The following is a 24,698-nucleotide window of genomic DNA, read 5'->3' on the forward strand; positions in this document are numbered from 1 at the left end:
GAAAGCTCTATTTGTGGGAAAAAAAGGACGTCAATTTTGTTTGGGTACAGCATCGCACGACCGCGCAATTGTCCATTAAATTCACGCAGTGCCGAATCGCAAAATAGGGCCTGGTCTTTGAGCAGCCAAATCTTCCAGGGCTTAAGCCCCCGTTCACACTAAGGCCACCTGTGAGGCGACCTGGTCGCCTCACAGGTCGCCGTAGGTCGCCTTCCATAGGGAAGCTGTGGACCCCGTCTAATATGAGCGACACAAGTCGCTCCGACTTAGAAAAAGGGTCCGGAGCATCTTTGGGGCTACCCGGAGGCAACTGTCATAGACTTCAATGTTATGAAGTCCGTGGCGGCCGCTCCGAGGTCGCGGCGCGCTGCTCGCACCGCGACCTCGGAGGTCGCCCCCCGAAGTCGGATCGCCCCTATGTGAATGGGGCCTAAGTGGTTAAAAAAAAAAAAAAAAAGGGTCAACGCTGCAAATATTGACTCTTTTCATAAACTTAATGTAATTGTCAATAAAAGGCTTTGACACTAAAATGCTTGTAATTATACTTCAGTATCCCATAGTAACATCTGACAAAGAGATATAAAAACAATGAAGCAACAGACTTTGTGAAAATGAATATTTGTATCATTCCCAAAACTTTTGGCCGGGGCTGTAGGTGGAATCTTACCTCGCTATGTTCTGTCCAGCATAGTAAGGAAAAAATATCCCTATAGTAAAAGGGACACAGATAGCATTAACAAAAAAACCCTGACGGGCTTCTAACCCTTCCCAAGGTCATGTAAAGCTAAAAAAAAACAAATGTTTGCGATTTGGTATCCAGATTAGTGTACCTTAACCGGCCTGGCTCCTTACCTTCTGTGCCTTCAGGCTCAGCTTGATCCTCACGGGGCTTCTGCTTAAATTTCATGTTCCCATAATGCATTCCTGAACCTGTCAGCTTATAGATCCCCATCTTCTCCTCCTGATTGAAACCAAGGATATCAATGGCTTCCTGGGAAGAAAACAGAATAGTTCTGTATGTAAGTGGGCATTCGGTCCTGTGAGCAGCATGGTGAGCTGGTGGCAGGAATTACTCAGAGGGCGAGTAATACCAATGGTATATTGGGAAACTTCACAACCGAGTACAACCGGGCTTGGCGAGAGAACGCACGTGTCCAGAGCCACTTACAGAGATATTTACAGCGGTTCTGTACATGAAGAGATGCCAGCAGCTTCAAGGTGCAGGAATGCAGACTTCCTTTGCAGAGATAGCGTAGTTCCTGCACTTTCCCTACTCCTCTGGAACCTCTCCCTGCCACTAGACGCTGTCCCTGACAGAGAGGGTACCTGTTCCTACACTAACCACACATAAAGCGCACAAAGTCAGGGGGCCAGGGACTTAAATAAGCTCTGCCCTTACCCAAGATGGCTGCGGAGGACACATGGGGTCCCAGCTTCGGGGCGTTAGTGAACACAAGTTTGCCGACGATTTCGTTTGTGTGCCCGGCTAATGTCGATGGATCCATAGCGAAAACTTTTATCGTTTCTACAAAAGTTGTTACGTGTATGGTAAAATTGAAACGAAAATAATATTCTGACTCGTATTGTGCATGTTATCGAACAATCATTATGATCATGAAAACGATTATGTAAAAGAGTTTATTCTGTAAGTTAGTGACATCAGGGCGGCCCAGGGGGCAATTGCCCCAATGCCCCCTGGCCCAGTCCTCCCCTGTTCACAGTTCTGGATCTTCTGGACTTTCAGTCGAGGATTTAGCACTTCTATCAAGTTGTAGTGTGTACTCAGTGTTAGTGAGCGTTGGCTGGCGCCGGCTGGCGTCAAGGAAGCGCCAACGGGCATTTCCAGGATCAATGTCCCAATTGTAATTAGTTCGAGCCTAAAGGAGTATCCCACTCATTCCCTTCTCCCATCCCCTTTAACTTATAATAAAAACCACAAACAAAGATGCCGGAAGTGTCGCTACCCAGTTGTCACACCCAGGGACTCAGCTCACATGGGCTGGAGAGGATTCCGGTACTAATGGCAGACCCGCATCAGGCCACAGGCCTGCAAACCTTGCTACATATATACAGTGGGTACGGAAAGTATTCAGACCCCCTTAAATTTTTCACTCTTTGTTATATTGCAGCCATTTGCTAAAATCATTTAAGTTCATTCTTCTTCCTCATGAATGTACACATAGCACCCCATACTGACAGAAAAACACAGAATTGTTGACATTGTTGCAGATTTATTAAAAAAGAAAAACTGAAATATCACATGGTCCTAAGTATTCAGACCCTTTGCTGTGACACTCATATATTTAACTCAGGTGCTTTCCATTTCTTCTGATCATCCTTGAGATGGTTCTACACCTTCATTTGAGTCCAGCTGTGTTTGATTATACTGATTGGACTTGATTAGGAAAGCCACACACCTGTCTATATAAGACCTTCCAGATCACAATGCATGTCAGAGCAAATGAGAATCATGAGGTCAAAGGAACTGCCTGAAGAGCTCAGAGACAGAATTGTGGCAAGGCACAGATCTGGCTAAGGTTACAAAAAGATTTCTGCTGCACTTAAGGTTCCCAAGAGCACAGTGGCCTCCATAATCCTCAAATGGAAAACGTTTGGGACGACCAGAACCCTTCCTAGAGCTGGCCGTCCGGCCAAACTGAGCTATCGGGGGAGAAGAGCCTTGGTGAGAGAGGTAAAGAAGAACCCAAAGATCACTGTGGCTGAGCTCCAGAGATGCAGTCAGGAGATGGGAGAAAGTTGTAGAAAGTCAACCATCACTGCAGCCCTCCACCAGTCGGGGCTTTATGGCAGAGTGGCCCGACGGAAGCCTCTCCTCAGTGTAAGACACATGAAAGCCCGCATGGAGTTTGCTAAAAAACACCCGAAGGACTCCAAGATGGTGAGAAATAAGATTCTCTGGTCTGATGAGACCAAAATAGAACTTTTTGGCCTTAATTCTAAGCGGTATGTGTGGAGAAAACCAGGCACTGCTCATCACCTGTCCAATACAGTCCCAACAGTGAAGCATGGTGGTGGCAGCATCATGCTGTGGGGGTGTTTTTCAGCTGCAGGGACATGACGACTGGTTGCAATCGAGGGAAAGATGAATGCGGCCAAGTACAGGGATATCCTGGACAAAAACCTTCTCCAGAGTGCTCTGGACCTCAGACTGGGCCGAAGGTTTACCTTCCAACAAGACAATGACCCTAAGCACACAGCTAAAATAACAAAGGAGTGGCTTCACAACAACTCCGTGACTGTTCTTGAATGGCCCAGCCAGAGCCCTGACTTAAACCCAATTGAGCATCTCTGGAGAGACCTAAAAATGGCTGTCCACCAACGTTTACCATCCAACCTGACAGAACTGGAGAGGATCTGCAAGGAGGAATGGCAGAGGATCCCCAAATCCAGGTGTGAAAGACTTGTTGCATCTTTCCCAAAAAGACTCCTGGCTGTATTAGATCAAAAGGGGGCTTCTACTAAATACTGAGCAATGGTCTGAATACTTAGGACCATGTGATATTTCAGTTTTTCTTTTTTAATAAATCTGCAACAATGTCAACAATTCTGTGTTTTTCTGTCAGTATGGGGTGCTATGTGTACATTCATGAGGAAGAAGAATGAACTTAAATGATTTTAGCAAATGGCTGCAATATAACAAAGAGTGAAAAATCTAAGGGGGTCTGAATACTTTCCGTACCCACTGTATACTATATATGTGGCTAATAAAGAATATATTTAGATAAATGTTTTTGATTCATTCCTTACATTGTTTTTTATATTAGACACTACAGACCCCGGGGTAAACTTGGCACCAGGGGTGAACGTCTTAACAATGCAGCATAATTTATCACTGGATTTATTTAATCCTCAAGCTGCCAGTTTTAAGGTCAGGTTTGAATTGGCTTAGTTCCTGTTGGCCACAGCAGACAGTTATTATTTCAGACAGTAATAAAGAAGGCTTTGGACTTGCAGTGAGATTCTCCATAACACATGGCCAGGATGCGATATGTACGTACGTCGGTGGCCATGAGCTCCTCGGAGTCATCGATACTTTTTACGGCAATCTCCCCCATGCTGGTGTAATGAAAGTCATACGGGTTGGTGGTAATCAGCAACATTTCTGAAAAACAAAAAAAAAAAAACAGAAAACAAAAAAATAAAAAACATATTACAAAAAATTACTGAAACTGAATGCGAGCGTAATGTAGACAAAAAAATTACTGTAAAATCATGACAACTATTCAAGGCAGTAATTGTTCCACCAAAACTCACAGATGGTTACTCTGCTATTCAGAGATAGAAATTTAATGACCCTTATTATTTATTAGTACCAGTGACCCTTCTTATTTATTATTACAAGTGACCCTTATTATTTATTATTACAAGTGACCCTTTTTATTTATTAATTATTACAAGTGACCCTATTATTTATTATTACAAGTGACCCTATTATTTATTATTACAAGTGACCCTTATTATTTATTATTATAAATGACCGTTATTATTTATTAGTACCAGTGACCCTTATTATTTATTATTACAAGTGACCCTTCTTATTTATTATTATAAGTGACCCTTCTTATTTATTATTATAAATGACCCTTATTATTTATTAGTACCAGTGACCCTTATTATTTATTATTACAAGTGACCCTTATTTATTATTACAAGTGACCCTTATTATTTAGTATTACTAGCGACCCTTATTATTTATTATTACAAATGCCCCTAATATTTATTATTACGAATGTGCCTTATTATTTATTATTACAAGTGAGCCTTATTATTTATTATTATAAGTGCCCCTTATTATTTATCATTACAAGTGACCCTTATTTATTAGTACCAGTGACCCTTAATATTTATTATTACCAGTGACCCATATTATTTATTATTACAAGTGAAGTGGCCCTTATTATTTATTATTACTAGCGACCCTTATTATTTATTATTACAAATGCCCCTAATATTTATTATTACGAATGTGCCTTATTATTTATTATTACAAGTGAGCCTTATTATTTATTATTATAAGTGCCCCTTATTATTTATTATTACAAGTGACCCTTATTTATTAGTACCAGTGACCCTTAATATTTATTATTACCAGTGACCCATATTATTTATTATTACAAGTGACTCTTATTATTTATTAGTACAAGTGACCCTTCCTATTTATTATTACGAATGTGCCTTATTATTTATTATTACAAATGAGCCTTATTATTTATTATTATATGTGACCCTTATTATTTATTATTACAAGTGCCCCTTATTATTTATCATTACAAGTGACCCTTATTATTTATTATTACCAGTGACCCTTAATATTTATTATTACCAGTGACCCATATTATTTATTATTATAAGTGAAGTGACCCTTATTATTTATTATTATAAGTGACCCATATTATTTATTATTACCAGTGACCTTTATTAATTATTATTACAAATGCCCCTAATATTTATTATTACAAGTGACCCTTATTATTTTTTATTAAAAGTGACCCTTCTTATTTATTATTATAAGTGATCCTTAATATTTATTAGTACCAGTGACCTTTATTATCTATTATTACAAGTGACTCTTATTATTTATTATTACCAGTGACCCTTATTATTTATTCGTACCAGTGACCCTAATTATTTATTATCACAAGTGACCTTATTTTTTTTATTATTTCAAGTGACCCATATTATTTATTATTATAAGTGACCCTTATTATTTAATTTTACCAGTGACCCTTATTATTTATTATTACAAGTGACCCTTATTATTTATTATTACAAGTGACCCTTATTATTTATTATTATAAGTGACCCTTATTATTTATTAGTACCAGTGACCCTTCTTATTTATTATTACAAGTGACCCTTCTCCCACACTACCCCCGTTTTTACACATGATCCCCTCCTCCATACTACCCTCATCTTTAAACAGGACCCCCTCCCCCATACTACCTCCATTATTACACAGGACCCCCATCCCCCATATTACCCCCATTATTACACAGGACCCCCTCCCCATATTACCTCCATTATTACACAGGACCCCCATCCCCCATATTACCCCCATTATTACACAGGACCCCCCTCCCCATACTACCCCCATTATTACACAGGACCCCATCCCCCATACTGCCTCCATTATTACGCAGAACTTCCTACCCCATACTACCCCAATTATTACACAGAACCCCCTCCCCAGTACTACCCCTATCATTATACAGGACCCCCCTCCCCCATGCTACCCCTATCATTGCACAGGAACCCTTTCCTCACACTACCCGCATCATTACACAGGACCCCCTCCCTCATACTACCCCCCCATACTGCCCCCGCCATTACACAGGACCCCCTCCCTCATACTACCCCCCATACTGCCCCCGCCATTACACAGGACCCCCTCCCTTCCTTCCACAGACCCCTGCACTGCCCCACCAGCAGTTTAACCTTAATAGTGTCCAGAGGAGGTCAGGTGAACACCAGGCTCACCCCAGCAAACCTTCCAGTGAAGAAGTTCTTCAGCGGGCTGATGGTCTGCGGCTTGGCGGACATGGTGAGGAAGTGGGGTCGGTGTAACTGTGCCCGGGACTGACACAGGCACTCATCCTGGACAAGGTTTAACTTACCAAACTGGCCAATTAAGGCTGCAGACATGACACCCAACCAATCACCAGCACCCCCAAACTTTCAATTCTGCCCTCGTCTCCTGAGTGATCGCCAAATCTATTTATCAACTATCAACAGTGCCAGCTCAAGGGGAAGCTCAGCTGCTTTGGGCTCCACTACAATGACTGGGCCTGAAGAAGCTGCTCCTTTTGCTCCTCGTTAAAAACGGCCCTGGTGATGGAGGCTTATGGATAGATCCACAGGACAGAGTGGATCCAGGAATCCAATATTCCCAGAAATTTGTTGGGTGCTATAAATTCCTTAGCTGGTGTAGCTTTTACAGAAACTTTGGGGCATGCTTGGAGAGAGAGGTACATTTAATTATAATCTCCTGTGATATTTTGTAAAGTTTCCATATTTTTCTTACTAAAATTGGCTGATTGGATTCACGGCAGAAATGTATTGTAATGTCCAATAAGGATGGTCAGGTAAAAAGTAGTCCAGGCAATGAGGCATCAAGAGCTGACCATAGTAGAAAGTTCAAGACAGGACATTTATTGGCCACCAAACAGCAGCATTTCAGGGGCCACTGAGGACCCCTTATTAATGTAGTCTCTGTGGTTTGAGGAAGGGGTCCTCAGTGTGTGGGCAGGTGCAGTCTGTATTCTCCACTGCAGGTGGCTCTCAAACACAGCGGCAATGCAGGTCGGGGAGGAAGTTGAGAGGAATTTGGTTCCTCTATGATTTCCTCGGGCACAGCGAGGCGGCCATCTGATTGGATGCTGGTGCCTCATGTGACTTTGATGGCCATCTTGGGTCAGGCAGAGTCTATATAGGACTCAAGCTCCCAGGATTGTCATGCTTTTTGTGAGTGAATAGCGTAAGGAAAGGATCCCTGTCTGTCAGAGACAGTGCTAGAGATAGGAAAAGGTATCAGAGGAGTAGGGACAGTGCAGGAACTATGTCTACCTTCCAGGAAGCCTTCTTTTTTGGGTGTGGACCTGCCAGGTCACATTTTGTTTCTCATGGCAGATGCTATCAGCATCCACCATTCTTCATCTCGTGGGTCCACCTCAGTCTCAGTGGCCAGTTGTGCTTCCCCATTGGGTATATTGTGTTTTCTAAACTCTTCTACAATATACTGTTACTGAACTTTCTACTATGGTGTGCTGGTGGTGCCCCATTGTCGGGACTATTTGTATGAGGTCCCAGCTTCCATTTTCTGACTTAACAGGTGATGTTTAGAACAACCCATCCCTCCGCTCACCAACAATGTCCGGCTTCTTATTGGACTGGATCTGGTAGAAGATGTGGTAGCTCCGCTCGCTGGGGAGTTGGAAAGTCACTCTGGACTTCTCCAGCAAATCTGCCAGAAGATATTTATTTAGTACAAATTGGCCAATCACTGATGTCAGTGTTTTTGAAAGACAAAATGCAAAACTTGGAATTACAATCCGCCACTTACATGTTTCGATATCTGCAGAGGCGAGTTTTCCCGTTGCTCCAAAGTGAATTCGGATAAATTTTCCCTGCGTAAATGAAGATTTGGGTTACATTCATCACAAACAATGCAGTTATATACCAATAAATGGGACTGTATAGAGCAGTGGTTCTCAACCATGGCCTCCCTTCTAGCCATCTGCAGATCCCAAAACCTCCTGTAGGCAGGTGCAGCCGTATTCTCCCCTGTAGGTGACGCTCAACCGTTAGCAGCAATGCAATTTGGGAAGGAAGTTAAGGGGGAACCTGGTTCCTCTATGATTTCCTCAGTCACAGGGGGGGGGGGGGGCTGTTAATCTGATTGGATTCTGGCGCCCCATGTGGCTTTGGTGCCATCTTGGGTCAGAGAGAGTCTATATAAGACTCAAGGTCCAAGGCTAGCGTAGGGAAAAGTAGAGTGGGGGAAATAGTTATTTGATCCCCTGCAGTTTTACCACTTACAAAGAAATGAAAGGTCTATAATTTATTTTTATCATAGGTGTATTTTAAATGATAAAGACAGAATATCAACCAAAAATCCAGCAAAAATCCAGAAAAAACACAGAAAATATACAAAAGTTGCAGTTCAGTGAGTAAAATGAGTATTTGATCCCCAAGCAAAACATGACTAAGTATGTGGTGGAGAAACCCTTGTTGGCAAGCACAGAGGTAAGACATTTCCTATAGTTAGTGATCAGGTTTGCACACATCTCAGGAGGGATTTTGGTCCACTCTTCTTTACAGATCTTCTCTAAATCCTTAAGGTTTCTTGGCTGTCACTTGGTAGCTCCCCTCCATACATTTTCTATAGAATTAAAGCCTGGAGACTGGCTAGGCCACTTCATTACCCTAATCTGCTTCTTCTCGAGCCACTCCTCTGTTGCCTTGGCAGTAATTTTTGGCATATTGACACGCTGGAAGACCCATCCACGACTCATCTTCAGTGTTGTGCCTGAGGGAAGAAGGTTCTCATTCAAGACTTTACAATACATGGCCCCATCCATTGGGCCCTCAATGTGGCAAAGTCGGCCTGTACCTTTAGCAGAGAAAGAGCCCCAAAGGATTATGTTTCCACCTCCATGCCTGACTGTAGTGATGGTGTTCTTAGTGTCATAGCCAGCATTTTTCTTCCTCCAAACATGACGAGTCGAGTTAATGCCAAAGAGCTCCATTTTGGTCTCATTTGACCACAGCTCTTTTTCCCAATCCTTCTCTGAATCATTTAGATGTTCATTGGCAATCTTTAGACGTGCCTGTTCCTGTGCCTTCTTGAGGAGGGGGACCTTTCGGCCGGTGCAGGATTTCAATCCATGGCGGCGTATTGTGTTACCAGTGGTTTGTTTGATGACTGTGGTCCCAACTGCCTTGAGATCATTCACAAGCTCCTCCCGTGTAGTTCTGGGCTGATCCCTCACTTTTCTCATGATCATCCTTACCCCATGAGGCGAAATCTTGCATGGAGCTACAGACCGAGGCAGATTAATGGTTATTTTGTATTTCTTCCATTTGCGAATAATCACTCCAACAGTTGTCTCCTTCTCGCCATGCTTTTTGCTAATGGCCTTGTAGCCCATTCCAGCCTTGTTCAGGTCTACAATCTTGTCCCTGGTGTCCTTTGACAGCTCTTCGGTCTTGCCCATGATGGTGAGGTTTGAATTGAAGAAAGAGATTCTGTGGACAGGTGTCTCTTATACACATAACGAGTTGTCGTTAGGAGCACCTTCTTAAATTTACAGGACTAATCTATGTATTATATGAGCACCTACTGTAGCCAGTCTGTGGGAGCCAGAATTATTGTTGGTTGGTAGGGGAACAAATACTTATTTTACTCACTGAACTGCAACTCAATTTATATTATATAATTTATATCATTTATATCGTGTTTTTTTCTGGATTTTTGGTTGATATACTGTCTTAATCATTTAAAATACATCTATGGTAAAAAATTATATACCCTTCATTTCTTTGTAAGTGGGCAAACTTACAAAATCTGCAGGGGATCAAATACGTATTTTCCCCACTGTACCTCATCTGATAGGGACAGCTTTTAGAGAGAAGGAAAAGTTCTGGAGGAGTAGGGACAACAGTGCAGGGACTATATCTAACTCATGTGGAACCCTCAGCCCACATTCTGCTCCTCCTGGCAGATGCTGTCGGCATCTTTCATTCTTCAACTGCTGTCTCAGTTGTAAGTGGCTCCAGAAGGTTGTGCTTCCCCGTCAGGTCTGGTTGCGTTTGCTGAAATTTTCGACAACATTTTGCTTTTGCCAAACTGGAACTCTGTTTGTTTTCTCTGCCCACCGCACAACCTACACTTGGTCCCGCGGGCCAATCTCTTTTGTTTCTATATGAATTTTGGGATGGAGGTGTGCTTTGGTGGGAACCAGACCATTTTCCCTTGTTGCACAACCCACACCTAGACCACACTCCCACAGTGCCTCGAACCTCCCATTGTGACCCACAACCTACCACTGTGGTCCCCCGTATCCCCAGGCTCCTGAAAGCCCCCTGCCTTCAGAATGCCCCCGAACTTACAGTGCCCCCCAGCATCCCACATTGCCCCCCAGCCTCCTGCAGGGCTTCCAGCCCTCCATAGTCCCTCCAACATCCAACAGAGTTCCACTATGCACCCCTTATTCCTCCAGAAACCTCATGCCCTACAGGGCCACCAAGTCTGCTATGGAGTCCCCAAATCCACTCCACATCACCCCCATCCCATACACATACAGGGACACCAGCCCAGTCCAGCATTTCAGTATACAGTATGTTTTGCATTCCCATTCTTTTACTGTGTGAGTATAAACGTTATGCTTTACTGTTGGGGCATGAAAGATTTTGGAAAAAATTAACGGAGCCTGGTTTCAAAAAGACTGAGAACCCCTGGTATAGACAGTATATATGAGCTTTTATTTCATTTTTTGTGAACAATAATTGAGTGCAAAGTGCAGACCACCCATAGTGAGTTATTTCACTTTACCAACATCAGGTCGACATTTGTCAGCAGTTTTCTTTTATATAAAAACTCTTTGTGACTATTTCTACACATCTAACCAAATTTACTAAGAGACCTTCACCATAACTGCAAAGCATCCCAAACTACTTACAAAACGGGATGAATTATCATTCCTGACCGTCTTGGCATTACCGAAGGCCTCCAGCAGAGGGTTGGCCTGGATGATTTGATCCTCCAGAGTCCCCTGGAATTACACAGAGAAAAACATGACCTGTTATAATGTGTTTAACATTTACGGCATGGCAATGCATGGCTTTGGTGCCCAGTGAGGTAAGGATTTATTTTCATGGGATAATTTACTGTTAGAGGTAGCTTAGGGGTCAAAGGTTTGGACAAGAAGTGAGGGGAACTCTTCCAACGGGGGGCACTTGTCCGGTAGACAACTTTCTAGGATTTGAATTTCCCTCGCTTTGGAAAGATTTCTTCTCACTTCCTGATGCATCTCCAGTACGGGAGGTGAAATCTCCCCAGCAGAATACAGACAGTAAAGAATATTCTACAAAAAGTTTGAAAGTTTGTTTATGCATGCACCCTAAGTGTAAGGCTAGGCTCCCCCTAAACTTCATAGCCTGGTTATGGTCATTATGTCTTGCGTTAAAGCTATTTACAGCCCAATACTCCAGGATTTAACTGCTTCAGGTCCGCCTTATAGCAGTTTTACTGCTACAGGGTGGCACCTGTGCACTGAATCACGTATATTTATACTAGTGATCGACCGCTATCGGTTTTCCGATACCAATATTTTGGCCAATGCATATCGGTATCGGCCGATATCGGCCGATATTTGTCTACATTAGAAAATGTTTGTTTTTTTTTTGACAGGTACTTTTGTGGAGGGATCTGGGGGTCCAAAAGACCCCAAACCCCTCCTCTGCACTTAAAAGCATTCAAAACGCCAAGTTTGGCTCTTTTGAATGCTGTCATTTTTTTATAATCTGGCGCCGAGTACCCGGAAGTGATGTCACTCATGAAATCACTTCCGGGTTTTTGCATGGAGATCCGATCAGAGCCGAATGCGGCTTTGATCGGGTCTTCATCGGCCATGCAGGCTGGTTGGCCGTTGGGTATCGGGTACCCGATGTCCTCTGCCACCCGCCAATCTAATAAATTCCATCTCTTCCCTTAGTAAAAGCACCACAGTGTAGTAAAACACTGGCTAGGTACACAGTTGATCCTTTGATCGCCCCTGATGTGAACCCCTTCCCAGGCAGTGTCATTAGTACAGTGACAGTGCATATTTTTAGCACTATATATACTGTATGTGACAGCCTTTGATAACATCCTGTGGGAGGGACGAAATGCATCAGTTGACCCCAGGTGGTGACGTCAGATCCGGCCAGTGAGACGCAATTTGCGGCGTACTTCCGGTTTTTATGGTTTTACCTTGTACAAAAGTGATTTTGTCAGCATACGTCTGACGTCATCAGTTAATCCCTGATGACGTCAGACACGTCGGTTCCTAAGGTAGGTCCCTACGTCACGTCTGGTCTTTGGAACGCAAATCGGAAGCCAGAAATCTGAAAATCATCTCCACGATCCAGCCAGCATTAGTTTACTCAGATGTAAGTGACTAATTTTTTCAAATAAACCTATATATTGAATACTACACTATGAGCCTCCCTGCCTCTTTTACATCCTTATTCTGAGACCCCTACCACCAACGACTCTTATGAGCAGTCAATAGAGGAATCCATACACAGCCCCCACCGCACTCTCTACAGCGGAGCCTCCCATAGGAAAACCCCCCATTCCAGAGGAGGACCCCTGATGTATCGTGAAGATATGGATGTGAAGATATGGATGTGAAGATATGGATTTGAAGGTATGGATTTGAAGGTATGGATTTGAAGACTTGGATTTGAAAATATGGATTTGAAGATATGGATTTGAAGATATGGATTTGAAGATATGGATTTGAAGATATGGATTTGAAGGTGTGGATATGAAGATATGGATTTGAACATATGGATTTGAACATATGGATTTGAAGATATGGATTTGAAGGTATGGATTTGAAGATATGGATTGCAAGGTATAGATTTGAAAATATGGATTTGAAGGTATAGATTTGAAAATATTGACTTGAAGATATGGATTTGAAGGTATGGATTTGAAAATATGGATTTGAAGGTATGGATTTAAAGGTATGGATTTGATGATATGGATTTGAAGGCATGGATTTGAAGGTATGGATTTGAAGGTATGGATTGGACGGTATGGATTTGAAGATATGGATTTGAAGGCATGGATTTGAAGGTATGGATTGGAAGGTATGGATTTGAAGATATGGATTTAAAGGTATGGATTTGAGGGTATGGATTTAAAGGTATGGATTTGAATGTATGGATTTGAAGGCATGGATTTGAAGGTATGGATTTGAAGGTATGGATTGGAAGGTATGGATCTGAAGGTATGGATTTAAAGGTATGGATTTGAGGGTATGGATTTAAAGGTATGGATTTGAATGTATGGATTTGAAGGTATGGATTGTAAGGTATAGATTTGAAGATATGGATTTGAAGATATGGATTTGAATGCATAGGTTTGAAGATATGGATTTGAAGATATGGATTTGAAGGCATAGGTTTGAAGATATGGATTTGAAGACATGGATTTGAAGGTATGGATTTGAAAGTATGGATTTGAAGGTATGATTTAAAGATATGGATTTGAAGATATGGATTTGAAGATATGGATTTGAAGGTATGGATTGCAAGATATGGATTTGAAGGTATAGATTTGAAAATATGGATTTGAAGGTATGGATTTGAAGATATAGATTTGAAGGTGTGAATTTGAAGATATGGATTTGAAGGTATGGAAGATATGGATTTAAAGACATGGATTTGAAGATATGGATTTGAAGGTATAGATTTGAAGGTATGGATTGGAAGATATGGATTTGAAGGTATGGATTTGAAGGAATATATTTGAAAATATGGATTTGAAGATATGGATTTGAAGGTATGTATTTGAAGGTATGGATTTGAAGGTATGGATTTGAAGGTATGGATTTGAAGGTATAGATTTGAAGGTATGGATTTGAAGGTATGGATTTGAAGGTATAGATTTGAAGGTATGGATTTGAAGGTATAGATTTGAAGGTATAGATTTGAAGGTATGGATTTGAAGGTATGGATTTGAAGGTATGGATTTGAAGGTATGGATTTGAAGGTATGGATTTGAAAATATGGATTTGAAGGTATGAATTTAGGGTGGAGCACAAGAAAATGATAATAAGCACTTCTGGGCTTTGTATCTATGAACACAAATTATTATTGTATTTGTCCTCCTTTACACAAAGAAGAAATAAAGGGCCGTTGTGATGTAGCGGGAGTTTCCTGCCGCACACACAGGCCTCACCTGTATCTTACTCCCGGAGTTCTCCTTCTTCTTGCCAGAGTCTCCAGTGGCTGCAATTGTTGCAAAGTACTGGATGACCCGCTTTGTGTTCACAGTCTTCCCGGCACCGGATTCTCCACTGGAGGAATAATTCAGGAAAAAAACATGGATGAAGAATGTAACAAACGGTTACCATGTATGTCTGAGCCAATTCAAAGAAAAACACATATGAAGTACGTCTCTCAATTACATGAACAATTCCTCGTGGTTTATTGCAATAAAACCATACCTGTTGACCCACCAGAAATCCAGTTTCCCCTAATTCCAGAGCTCCTAATTTCCTGTAGTGATCTCACAATGCTGCCTCTGTCTCTTTGCTGCTGAACTACAGAACTAGACATGTGTGGTTCGTCTTGTTCCGAATTGAAATCCAGACAAATTATTAAACTAACTAAAAGGACACCGAAATAACAAATCACAATTTCGAACGAAATTCAAACTCGAATAGTTTTGTAATCAAATTAGAATAGTTTTCAAATCAAATTCTAATACTTTTTGAATCGAATTTGAATTTCCGAAGAGAATAAAATAGAGGGATAGAATAGAAAATAGTATAATTGAATATAATAGAAAATAAAGAACAGAATAGGAAAGAGTAAAACAGAACAGAATAGAAAATAAAAGGAATGGAAAAAAAATAGAATAGAAAAAAAAGGGTCAGAATAGAAAATAAAAGAATAGAGTAAAACAGAACAAAGTAGAATAGAAAATAAAAGAACAGAATAAAATAAAATAGAATAGAAAATAAAGGAGAAGGAAAGAATGGAATAAAAAATAGAATATGAAATGAATAAAATTAAAACCCGTGCTGCTGGTGTTAAAATAACTCAATCCTGTGTACAAAATTAAATTAATGCAGCTGCTGTGCATCCAAGTTAATCTTAGAAAAAATGTGAAGCAAAATTAAAACAGCGCTAGCATTTCATATAGATGTGTAAAACAATACTGCTGGTGAATATATAAATATATAAAAACACATATATATTACAAACAATTATTGATAAAATTCTAATTTAAATGTGTACAATAAAGTGCAAGGTGATCAATATAAATATAGAAAGGAAAACCAACGATAAAATGCAACAAAATTTGATAAAACAGTCCTTAAATATTGATGTGTCCAAATAAAGTGCTCAGGTGCAGAAACCGATCGATCAAACGGTGCTCAAGTGAGTGGCCCGACCCTCTAGGTTCCCTACTCACCACAGATATGAGTCTCAAACGTTTGAGGCCATTTATGATTCAATCAAGCGTTTGAGACTCATATCCGTTTGATCGATCGGTTTCTGCACCTGAGCACTTTATTTGGACACATCAATATTTAAGGACTGTTTTATGAAATTTTGTTGCATTTTATCGCTGGTTTTCTTTTCTATATTTATAATGAAAAGAAAAAGGGAAGTAGCCCATATCTCGACAAATAGTCCTCATCCCGGTTGGGTAATTTTACAGAGAAAAATTATTCCACATCAGTGATCCCAGACTGCACTGGTGATAGGAATAAAAAGGAATGGGACTATAATGGACCATTAGTCGAAAGTATGTAGGTAAGCCAGGGAAAGAACGGAAGAAAAGTAAAATTGACGATATTTATTGAATGTGATTAAAAGTCGACATTGAAACAATGAAACAAAAAAAACAATGAAAATAATGAAAAGAAAAAACTAATGATGCAATACAATACAGCATATTATGTCAAAGTGGTAGTCGATCGAACGGGTGAGTGCCTTTGTTCAATGCATTTCGCCTTTTGCTTCATCAGGAACTCCGGCGTGATTGAATCACCCTTTTGTTGGATTAGGACTACATTAAGACCTTCAAAGTTTATACACAAAAAGAGAGAAGCATATATATAAATACAGGTTCATATCTTAAAAACTAGAAAATAGTCTGCAATATTCATTTTAACCCTAGTATATCAAAATATAGGGTCATAGGAATAAACACATATAGCTTACCACACTTAAAAGTACATTATGCTTAGTACATGGAACAATTGGACCAAAGATTGCGCTTCCCAATGGCTTGTCTTAAGGCTCTGAACCACATAGATCCAGGTGGGGCCCAACAGGGGTCCTCCATGGAGGTGGTTTTCTGGTATGAAATGGACCAGTCTTGAATTGGTACCACCGTAGCGGACAAAAGGTGGAGTCCGGGATTCTGTGGACAAACATAGTGTGTCTTGTATAGCGTGTCTGATATCATATAAATTGTCTTAAGGAGTCTATTGTTAGAATAGATAAGCCTAGCTGTCTAGAGAAATAGAAAAAGGGAATGATTACAAATGGTAGGTATTTTGTAAACCTACCAAAGCTGGGGTCAGTTCTGGGAAGGAACATAAAAATAAGGATACTATATTAGAAAGTTCCAGCCATAAACATATGTTTGAGCCCATGAAACCACAGGAGCAACAGCTGAAAGGTAGCGGCTCCAACAGACTGCTCGGCTATTATGCACAGGGACAAGACAGCAACAGATAAAAAAACTACAGAGTTTAGACATTGGCTATCCCCATAGAGAAAGTCCCAGGGGAAAAATTAAAGTAGTTGAGAGGAGAGCCTGATATGTTATCGGCCAGTGTCTTACCTTACTACCTCAAAAGCCACGAGTCGGGAGAGCCGCCATGACTCATCCTCCCGCGCCCGTGGCTTAAGACTGGTCCCACCGGAAGTGACGGGTGTCCGCAAACGTCACTTCCGGTGCGGGCGCCATATTATCGGATGTCCGGCGCTAGAGGTCAAAAGAACCCCGTGGCCGGACACCCGCGCCGGCTGAGTAAGCCGGAGAGGACATGCATACAGCTGTCCCCTGCTTGGCGCCCGAATTCATACCTACGAACAAGCCTGTGGACAAGCAGAGAGCGAATCCTGATCCATTACAAGAATCAATACAGGGTTTAAATTACAACCTTTGATGTAAACAAATTAAACAGACAAATAAGGAATACATACAACAAACCAAATACAGTCCATAGTGGATTGTATACGAGACTAGGAACTTAGCACGATCAGGAAAATCCTGTAGGTGGTTCCTATAAAAGCGTCAATAAGGTATATCAAAGAATATGAATACATGAAGATTCGATGAAGGCAATAAGTAGGAGAAAAATGGGGGAGGCAAAGAAATGCCTCCCCCATTTTTCTCCTACTTATTGCCTTCATCGAATCTTCATGTATTCATATTCTTTGATATACCTTATTGACGCTTTTATAGGAACCACCTACAGGATTTTCCTGATCGTGCTAAGTTCCTAGTCTCGTATACAATCCACTATGGACTGTATTTGGTTTGTTGTATGTATTCCTTATTTGTCTGTTTAATTTGTTTACATCAAAGGTTGTAATTTAAACCCTGTATTGATTCTTGTAATGGATCAGGATTCGCTCTCTGCTTGTCCACAGGCTTGTTCGTAGGTATGAATTCGGGCGCCAAGCAGGGGACAGCTGTATGCCTGTCCTCTCCGGCTTACTCAGCCGGCGCGGGTGTCCGGCCACGGGGTTCTTTTGACCTCTAGCGCCGGACATCCGATAATATGGCGCCCGCACCGGAAGTGACGTTTGCGGACACCCGTCACTTCCGGTGGGACCAGTCTTAAGCCACGGGCGCGGGAGGATGAGTCATGGCGGCTCTCCCGACTCGTGGCTTTTGAGGTAGTAAGGTAAGACACTGGCCGATAACATATCAGGCTCTCCTCTCAACTACTTTAATTTTTCCCCTGGGACTTTCTCTATGGGGATAGCCAATGTCTAAACTCTGTAGTTTTTTTATCTGTTGCTGTCTTGTCCCTGTGCATAATAGCCGAGCAGTCTGTTGGAGCCGCTACCTTTCAGCTGTTGCTCCTGTGGTTTCATGGGCTCAAACATATGTTTATGGCTGGAACTTTCTAATATAGTATCCTTATTTTTATGTTCCTTCCCAGAACTGACCCCAGCTTTGGTAGGTTTACAAAATACCTACCATTTGTAATCATTCCCTTTTTCTATTTCTCTAGACAGCTAGGCTTATCTATTCTAACAATAGACTCCTTAAGACAATTTATATGATATCAGACACGCTATACAAGACACACTATGTTTGTCCACAGAATCCCGGACTCCACCTTTTGTCCGCTACGGTGGTACCAATTCAAGACTGGTCCATTTCATACCAGAAAACCACCTCCATGGAGGACCCCTGTTGGGCCCCACCTGGATCTATGTGGTTCAGAGCCTTAAGACAAGCCATTGGGAAGCGCAATCTTTGGTCCAATTGTTCCATGTACTAAGCATAATGTACTTTTAAGTGTGGTAAGCTATATGTGTTTATTCCTATGACCCTATATTTTGATATACTAGGGTTAAAATGAATATTGCAGACTATTTTCTAGTTTTTAAGATATGAACCTGTATTTATATATATGCTTCTCTCTTTTTGTGTATAAACTTTGAAGGTCTTAATGTAGTCCTAATCCAACAAAAGGGTGATTCAATCACGCCGGAGTTCCTGATGAAGCAAAAGGCGAAATGCATTGAACAAAGGCACTCACCCGTTCGATCGACTACCACTTTGACATAATATGCTGTATTGTATTGCATCATTAGTTTTTTCTTTTCATTATTTTCATTGTTTTTTTTGTTTCATTGTTTCAATGTCGACTTTTAATCACATTCAATAAATATCGTCAATTTTACTTTTCTTCCGTTCTTTCCCTGGCTTACCTACATACTTTCGACTAATGGTCCATTATAGTCCCATTCCTTTTTATTCTTTTCTATATTTATATTGATCACCTTGCACTTTATTGTACACATTTAAATTAGAATTTTATCAATAATTGTTTGCAATATATATGTGTTTTTATATATTTATATATTCACCAAGAGTATTGTTTTACACATCTATATGAAATGCTAGCGCTGTTTTAATTTTACTTCACAAAAAATAGAATATAATAGAATAAAATAGAAAAAAATGTAATCATCTTTTGAAAATCCAATATTTAAATAGAATAAATTTGAATAGAATAGAAAAGAATAGAATAGTAAATAAAATAATAGAATAGCAAAGAATAGAATAAAAAATAGAAAATAATAAAATAGAAAGAATTTAAAAAAAGTTTCTTTAACCGATGGCAAAGATTTATGGAACATTAATTTTCAAACTCGGAAATATCACAACTGATTTCTTTATACTGAATGGTAAATTAAAGCAAATATGAACAATTCTCTAGTGAACAAGCATATAGCAGTCGAGTGAAACGCGTTGACTGTCCTACCCTGCTGTAACTTCTACCACTTATGTGAATAAAAGAACTTTTCTTCTTCATATTTTTTTTTTTATGAGAATTTCATATAAAAGAATGTAAAAAATATTGTTATTTTTTCAAAATTGTCGCTCTTTTTTTGTGTACAGCGTCGCACGACCACGCAATTGTCTGTTAAAGTAACGCAGTGCTGAATTGCAAAATAGGGCCTGGTCATCTGTCCGCCGCAATGTCGCAGTCCCGCAAAAAATTGCAGATCGCCGCCATTACTAGTAAAAAAAAAACAATAAAAATGACATAAATCTTTCCCTTAGTTAGTAAACGCAACAACTTTTGCGCAAAAATGTACCAAAAATATGTAGCAGAAAACAAATTGGCCTAAAATGTTAAAAAATGTAGATTTTTATATATATATATATATATATATTTTTTTTTTTTTGAGAATTTCATATAAAAGAATGTGAAAAATATACTTTTTTCAAAACTGTCGCTCTTTTTTTGTTTATAGCGCAAAAAATAAAAATCACACAGGTGATCAAATACCACCAAAAGAAATCTCTATTTGTGGGCAAAAAAAGGACGCCAATTTTGTTTGGGTACAGCATCGCACGACCGCACAATTGTCCATTAAAGTAATGCAGTGCCGAATCGCAAAATAGGGCCTGGTCATTGAGCAGCCAAATCCTTCCGGTCTTAAAGTGGTTAAGGAGCTGATGCCTTTAAATCACTAAATAGCCCACCCACAATAAATGGAAGTAGGTACTGTATTTGGGCTCAGATTTTTCTTTAAAGCACAAAGAGAAACGCGTAACATACAGGAAACTGCGGCAGCCAATTGGCCATCATTTGTCTTTGTTTTGCCCTGGTATAAATTGATAAAAAGTGAAATTTAAATTCAAAATAAAAACAAAGAGAGAAGTATAAATCATGTACTTACGTGATCAGAATAGACTGATTTTCTCTATCTGGAAAGAAGCAGAGAAGCGCTCAGTTATTACCTTCCACCTGGTTACATTTATATTCCGCAGGTCTGCTTGTATTACAATTGATGTCCCGCTACATTATGCATCTTGTATCGCCTACACAGGCAGTGGCGCCCTTACAGACCTGGCATTACAGAGAAGATTCTTCTTACAAGGTTTTAGCTCACCCTCTCTGTATAGAACAATCATCTCATTATCCATAGTTTTAGGGATTCTAAAGTCGTTACAAACAATCCAATATTTTTATTTGTTTTTTTCATCCTTATTATTAATTTTGTGTAAAAAAAATCTGCATATCTCTCCCACTGATGGGCTTACTACAATATGACCAACTGCAAACTGCAATATGCAATATAAACTGCAATATAAATATAATATATAATAATAATATAATATATAATATATATAATATAATATAATATAATAATATAATAATATATAATATATATAATAATATATATAATAAAATATATAATAAATATAAATGCAAACTGCAATATAAATATAATAATAATATAATATATAATAAATATAATATATATAATATACAGTATATAATATAATATAATATAATATAATGTAATATAATATAATATAATTAATATATATAATATAATAATATAATATATATATATAATATATAAAATATATAATATATATAATCATATATATAATAAAATATATAATAAATATAAATGCAAACGGCAAAATAAACTCCAATATGTCTCTATAACAGGGATATGAAAACTGTGACCCTCCAGCTGTTGCAAAACTACAAGTCCCATCATGCCTCTGACTTTGGGTGTCATGCTTGTGGCTGTCAGAGTCTTGCTATGCCTCATGGGACTTGTAGTTCTGCAACATCTGGAGGGCCACAGTTTGCATATCCCTGCTCTATATAGCAAGTGTTCAGCCCCCACTTATAATAATACCCAATCAGGGCCTGGGAACAGTGTTAATTTTGACATCAAATTTCGATTTACTTTTCTTTTCGTATTTTAGTCACCTGAATTGTTTTACTTTTAATCGTATTATAGTTGACTAAAATCGAAGGGGTTTAGTTAAATTTTAATGCATTATTTAACCACCCACGTAGTTATACTGAGGCAGGCTTGCCCTCCTGCGCAAACCGCTGTAGGTATACGTCGGTCGCGCTCCTGCAGCTAGGGATCACGTGTGCGCCGCCGGCGGCACGCTCCCACCCCCACTCGGCAGTGGGGACTCCGATGCATGGGTTAGGCGGCTCTGATTGCCGTCTGCCACCCACAATCGCTCCCCGCTGAGAGAGAAGAACGGTCAGCTGTTGTAGACCACTCCGCTCCACTTAACACACCGCTGGTGCGTTAAGCAAACACGCTGGCGCTGTTTGTCTTTCAGGTCTTTCGGACGGGTCCAGAGGTACAGGTGTGGGCCCAGGGCCTGTAGACCATGGCTGGCATGAGGAAGCTAGCCAGTGCCGCCACTATTTGTCTTCAGGCCGGGTCCAGAGGCGCAGGAGCGGGCCTGCGGACTAAGGCTGAAGAAATAGGTGGAGGCGGCGCAAAAATCTCCATCCCCACCACCTTCACCATATACATGGGCAGGGCAAAGTGGTAGGGTCAGGGGTGGAGCCAAAATGAGGTTTCGCCAAGCAGGGTGTCAAAACTCCTTGCACAAGCCCTACTTGGAGGTTACTTTCCCAATGAGATGCTGAGATGAGCAGAGCTGTAAGTAGAAATGTGCCAGACTAATCAACTGGATCATGGATGCCATAGGGCCTCCAAGGGTCCCTAATTACCCCCTCCTTGTCAGGAACCTATCCTCCAATGAGAGGCCTTTTCTTCACAAACAGGTCTCTGTCCCTACCTGAAACTTCTCACACTGAATACACACCAAAATGACACAACAGGGGCTTTACATAACACCTCTGTCTTAAAGGTGTCCAATCAAACACAGGCTCTCCCAAGATGTTGCCAAGAGTCCATGGCAGAGGACACACTGATGCCATGCTTGGTTCCACCTGTAGACAGAACAAAAAGGAAGAACTTCTCTTGCAAAATGATTCCATTTAAGGAGCTATGGACAGGCAGAGGCATCTAGTGATGAAAAGTGAGAACTGCACGCCTAACACCCTGTTACGGGTTACCCAAATTTATTTTACAAGGAGGAGACTTCAGCATGGACAAAGAAAATAGAAGGCTCTGTTCTCTTTAGAGCGCTGTGGAATATGTTTGTTCTACAGAAAACTGGTAGAAGGAACTGTCTTCTTTCTCTGCAGACAGTTCAGCAGGTCAAACACTTGGTGACGTCTCTACAAATACCCTTCCCATGCCCACCATTTTTTGAAGAGGATACGTCATGCAATGACTTTTATTTAGCAGATGAATGTCAATTGATGGTCTTACCAGTCAGCATAAACTGATAGGCATTGTCGGAGATGGAGAAGATGTGGGGCGGAGCCTCCGTGCGCTTCTTGCCGCGGTAGGCGTTAACCACTTCGGGGTTGTACACAGGCAGCCACTTGTAGGGGTTCACGGTGACACAGAACAGACCGGAATATGTCTGAAACAGCATCAGATACGAGTTGGACAACGTGGACAATAACTTATTAGAACAACTTTGAATTAAATAATTTATAGACCAGAAATGTTCCCCTTCTACAATGTTGTAGATCTCTGCAATGATTCAGCCCACTTCCACCAATCGGACAGTAAAATAGAGGCAGTAAAGAATGGAAGGGTGAAAATAATGCAATAGGGGTTCATTTACTAAAATTGGAGAGAGTGCAAAGTTTGGTACAGCTCTGTATAGAAACCAATCAGCTTCCAGGTTTTATTGTCAAAGTTTAATTGAACAAGCTGAAGAAGAAGCTGATTGGCTACTATGTACAGCTGCACCAGATTTTGCACCCTCCAGTTTTAGTAAATGAACCCCAATGTGTAAACTCTCAATCACTGGAGGCTGGTGCTCCATAGGGTGGGACAGGCGGCAGACAGACCACACCATATCCCCCACCCCCCCCGGACCACACCAGCTCCAGCCCGCACACCTAACCACCCCCCCCCCCGGCGTCACATGCACGGACTTCATATAACTGAAATCAATGCAGGTCGCCTCCAGGTCGCCCCAAGGTAGTACAGGACCCTTTTTCTAAGTCGGAGCGACTTGTGTCGCTCCTATTAGAACGGGTCCTGTGCTAATCAATGGCAGGCGACCCACCACGACTTGTCAGGCGACCAAGTCGCCTGACAAGTCGCACTAGTGTGAACTGGGGTCTTAGTACTACATTAAGGCATGTTAAAATACTTTGAACAATATTGACCAACGGGACACTTTAGCATACCATAAGCAAACTTTAAAGTACATTAATTGGTATGACAGCGGATGAATCAAGGCCATTATCTGCCATGTTTGCTGTCTGGTTTTTCACCTGGATGATCTGGTACAGAACACGGCAGATATTCTACATGTATGAGAATTACCTGTGTCCTCGGCAGACTAATGACTTACATAGATCATCCAGGCGGCGTATCGTTCCTTCAGGTTGAAGAGGACGGATGGCTCGTTCAGATGAGTGAGGAGAGCCATGTCTTCAATCTTATCAAACTTCGGTGGGTTCCTCGGATACACATCGTCTTCCTTCACGGTGACAACCTAACAATCAAAAGCAGATGGTGCCAATGGAGTCAGAAAAGCTGCAAATATGTAAAACTGCCCAGTTTGGGTAATCGAAGAACAGTGATAGCTTCAAATCTAGATTTAGGTTGGGTCTTTCAGTAAACTACCAGTAATTATTTGTAAATTATGAATGGTTATACTATTTCTTACATAGACTTGAATTCATTTTTCAAATTGGATTTTCAGAATGTAAGGTTAACTAAAGACAAAGTCCAACAAATGCTAAGAATTCAATGAGCTGATAAGAAGACTGCCCACGTCACCAATCTCAGAGCTGGACCCATAGTTACTTAGTTACATAGTAGTT

At 40.7% G+C, this 24,698-nt stretch overlaps 1 protein-coding gene across 1 annotated transcript in view; it reads right to left on the reverse strand.

Moving 5' to 3' along the window:
• Positions 1 to 24,698, reverse strand: part of LOC309567093 (myosin-4-like) — a 97,123-nt gene that overhangs the window by 50,550 nt on the left and 21,875 nt on the right. The window contains exons 3-11 of the mRNA XM_082272417.1: positions 24,224 to 24,367; positions 23,119 to 23,275; positions 20,689 to 20,716; positions 14,471 to 14,588; positions 11,199 to 11,291; positions 8,081 to 8,144; positions 7,883 to 7,981; positions 4,020 to 4,123; positions 853 to 991 (exon numbers count right to left, since the gene is read on the reverse strand). Coding sequence (XP_082128543.1) covers positions 853 to 991; positions 4,020 to 4,123; positions 7,883 to 7,981; positions 8,081 to 8,144; positions 11,199 to 11,291; positions 14,471 to 14,588; positions 20,689 to 20,716; positions 23,119 to 23,275; positions 24,224 to 24,367 — 946 coding nt within the window. The remainder of the gene's footprint in view (positions 1 to 852; positions 992 to 4,019; positions 4,124 to 7,882; positions 7,982 to 8,080; positions 8,145 to 11,198; positions 11,292 to 14,470; positions 14,589 to 20,688; positions 20,717 to 23,118; positions 23,276 to 24,223; positions 24,368 to 24,698) is intronic.

The sequence above is a fragment of the Pelophylax lessonae genome (genome assembly GCF_965119305.1).
Source record: "Pelophylax lessonae genome assembly, chromosome: 11".
In the NCBI taxonomy this organism is placed as follows: Eukaryota; Metazoa; Chordata; class Amphibia; order Anura; family Ranidae; genus Pelophylax; species Pelophylax lessonae.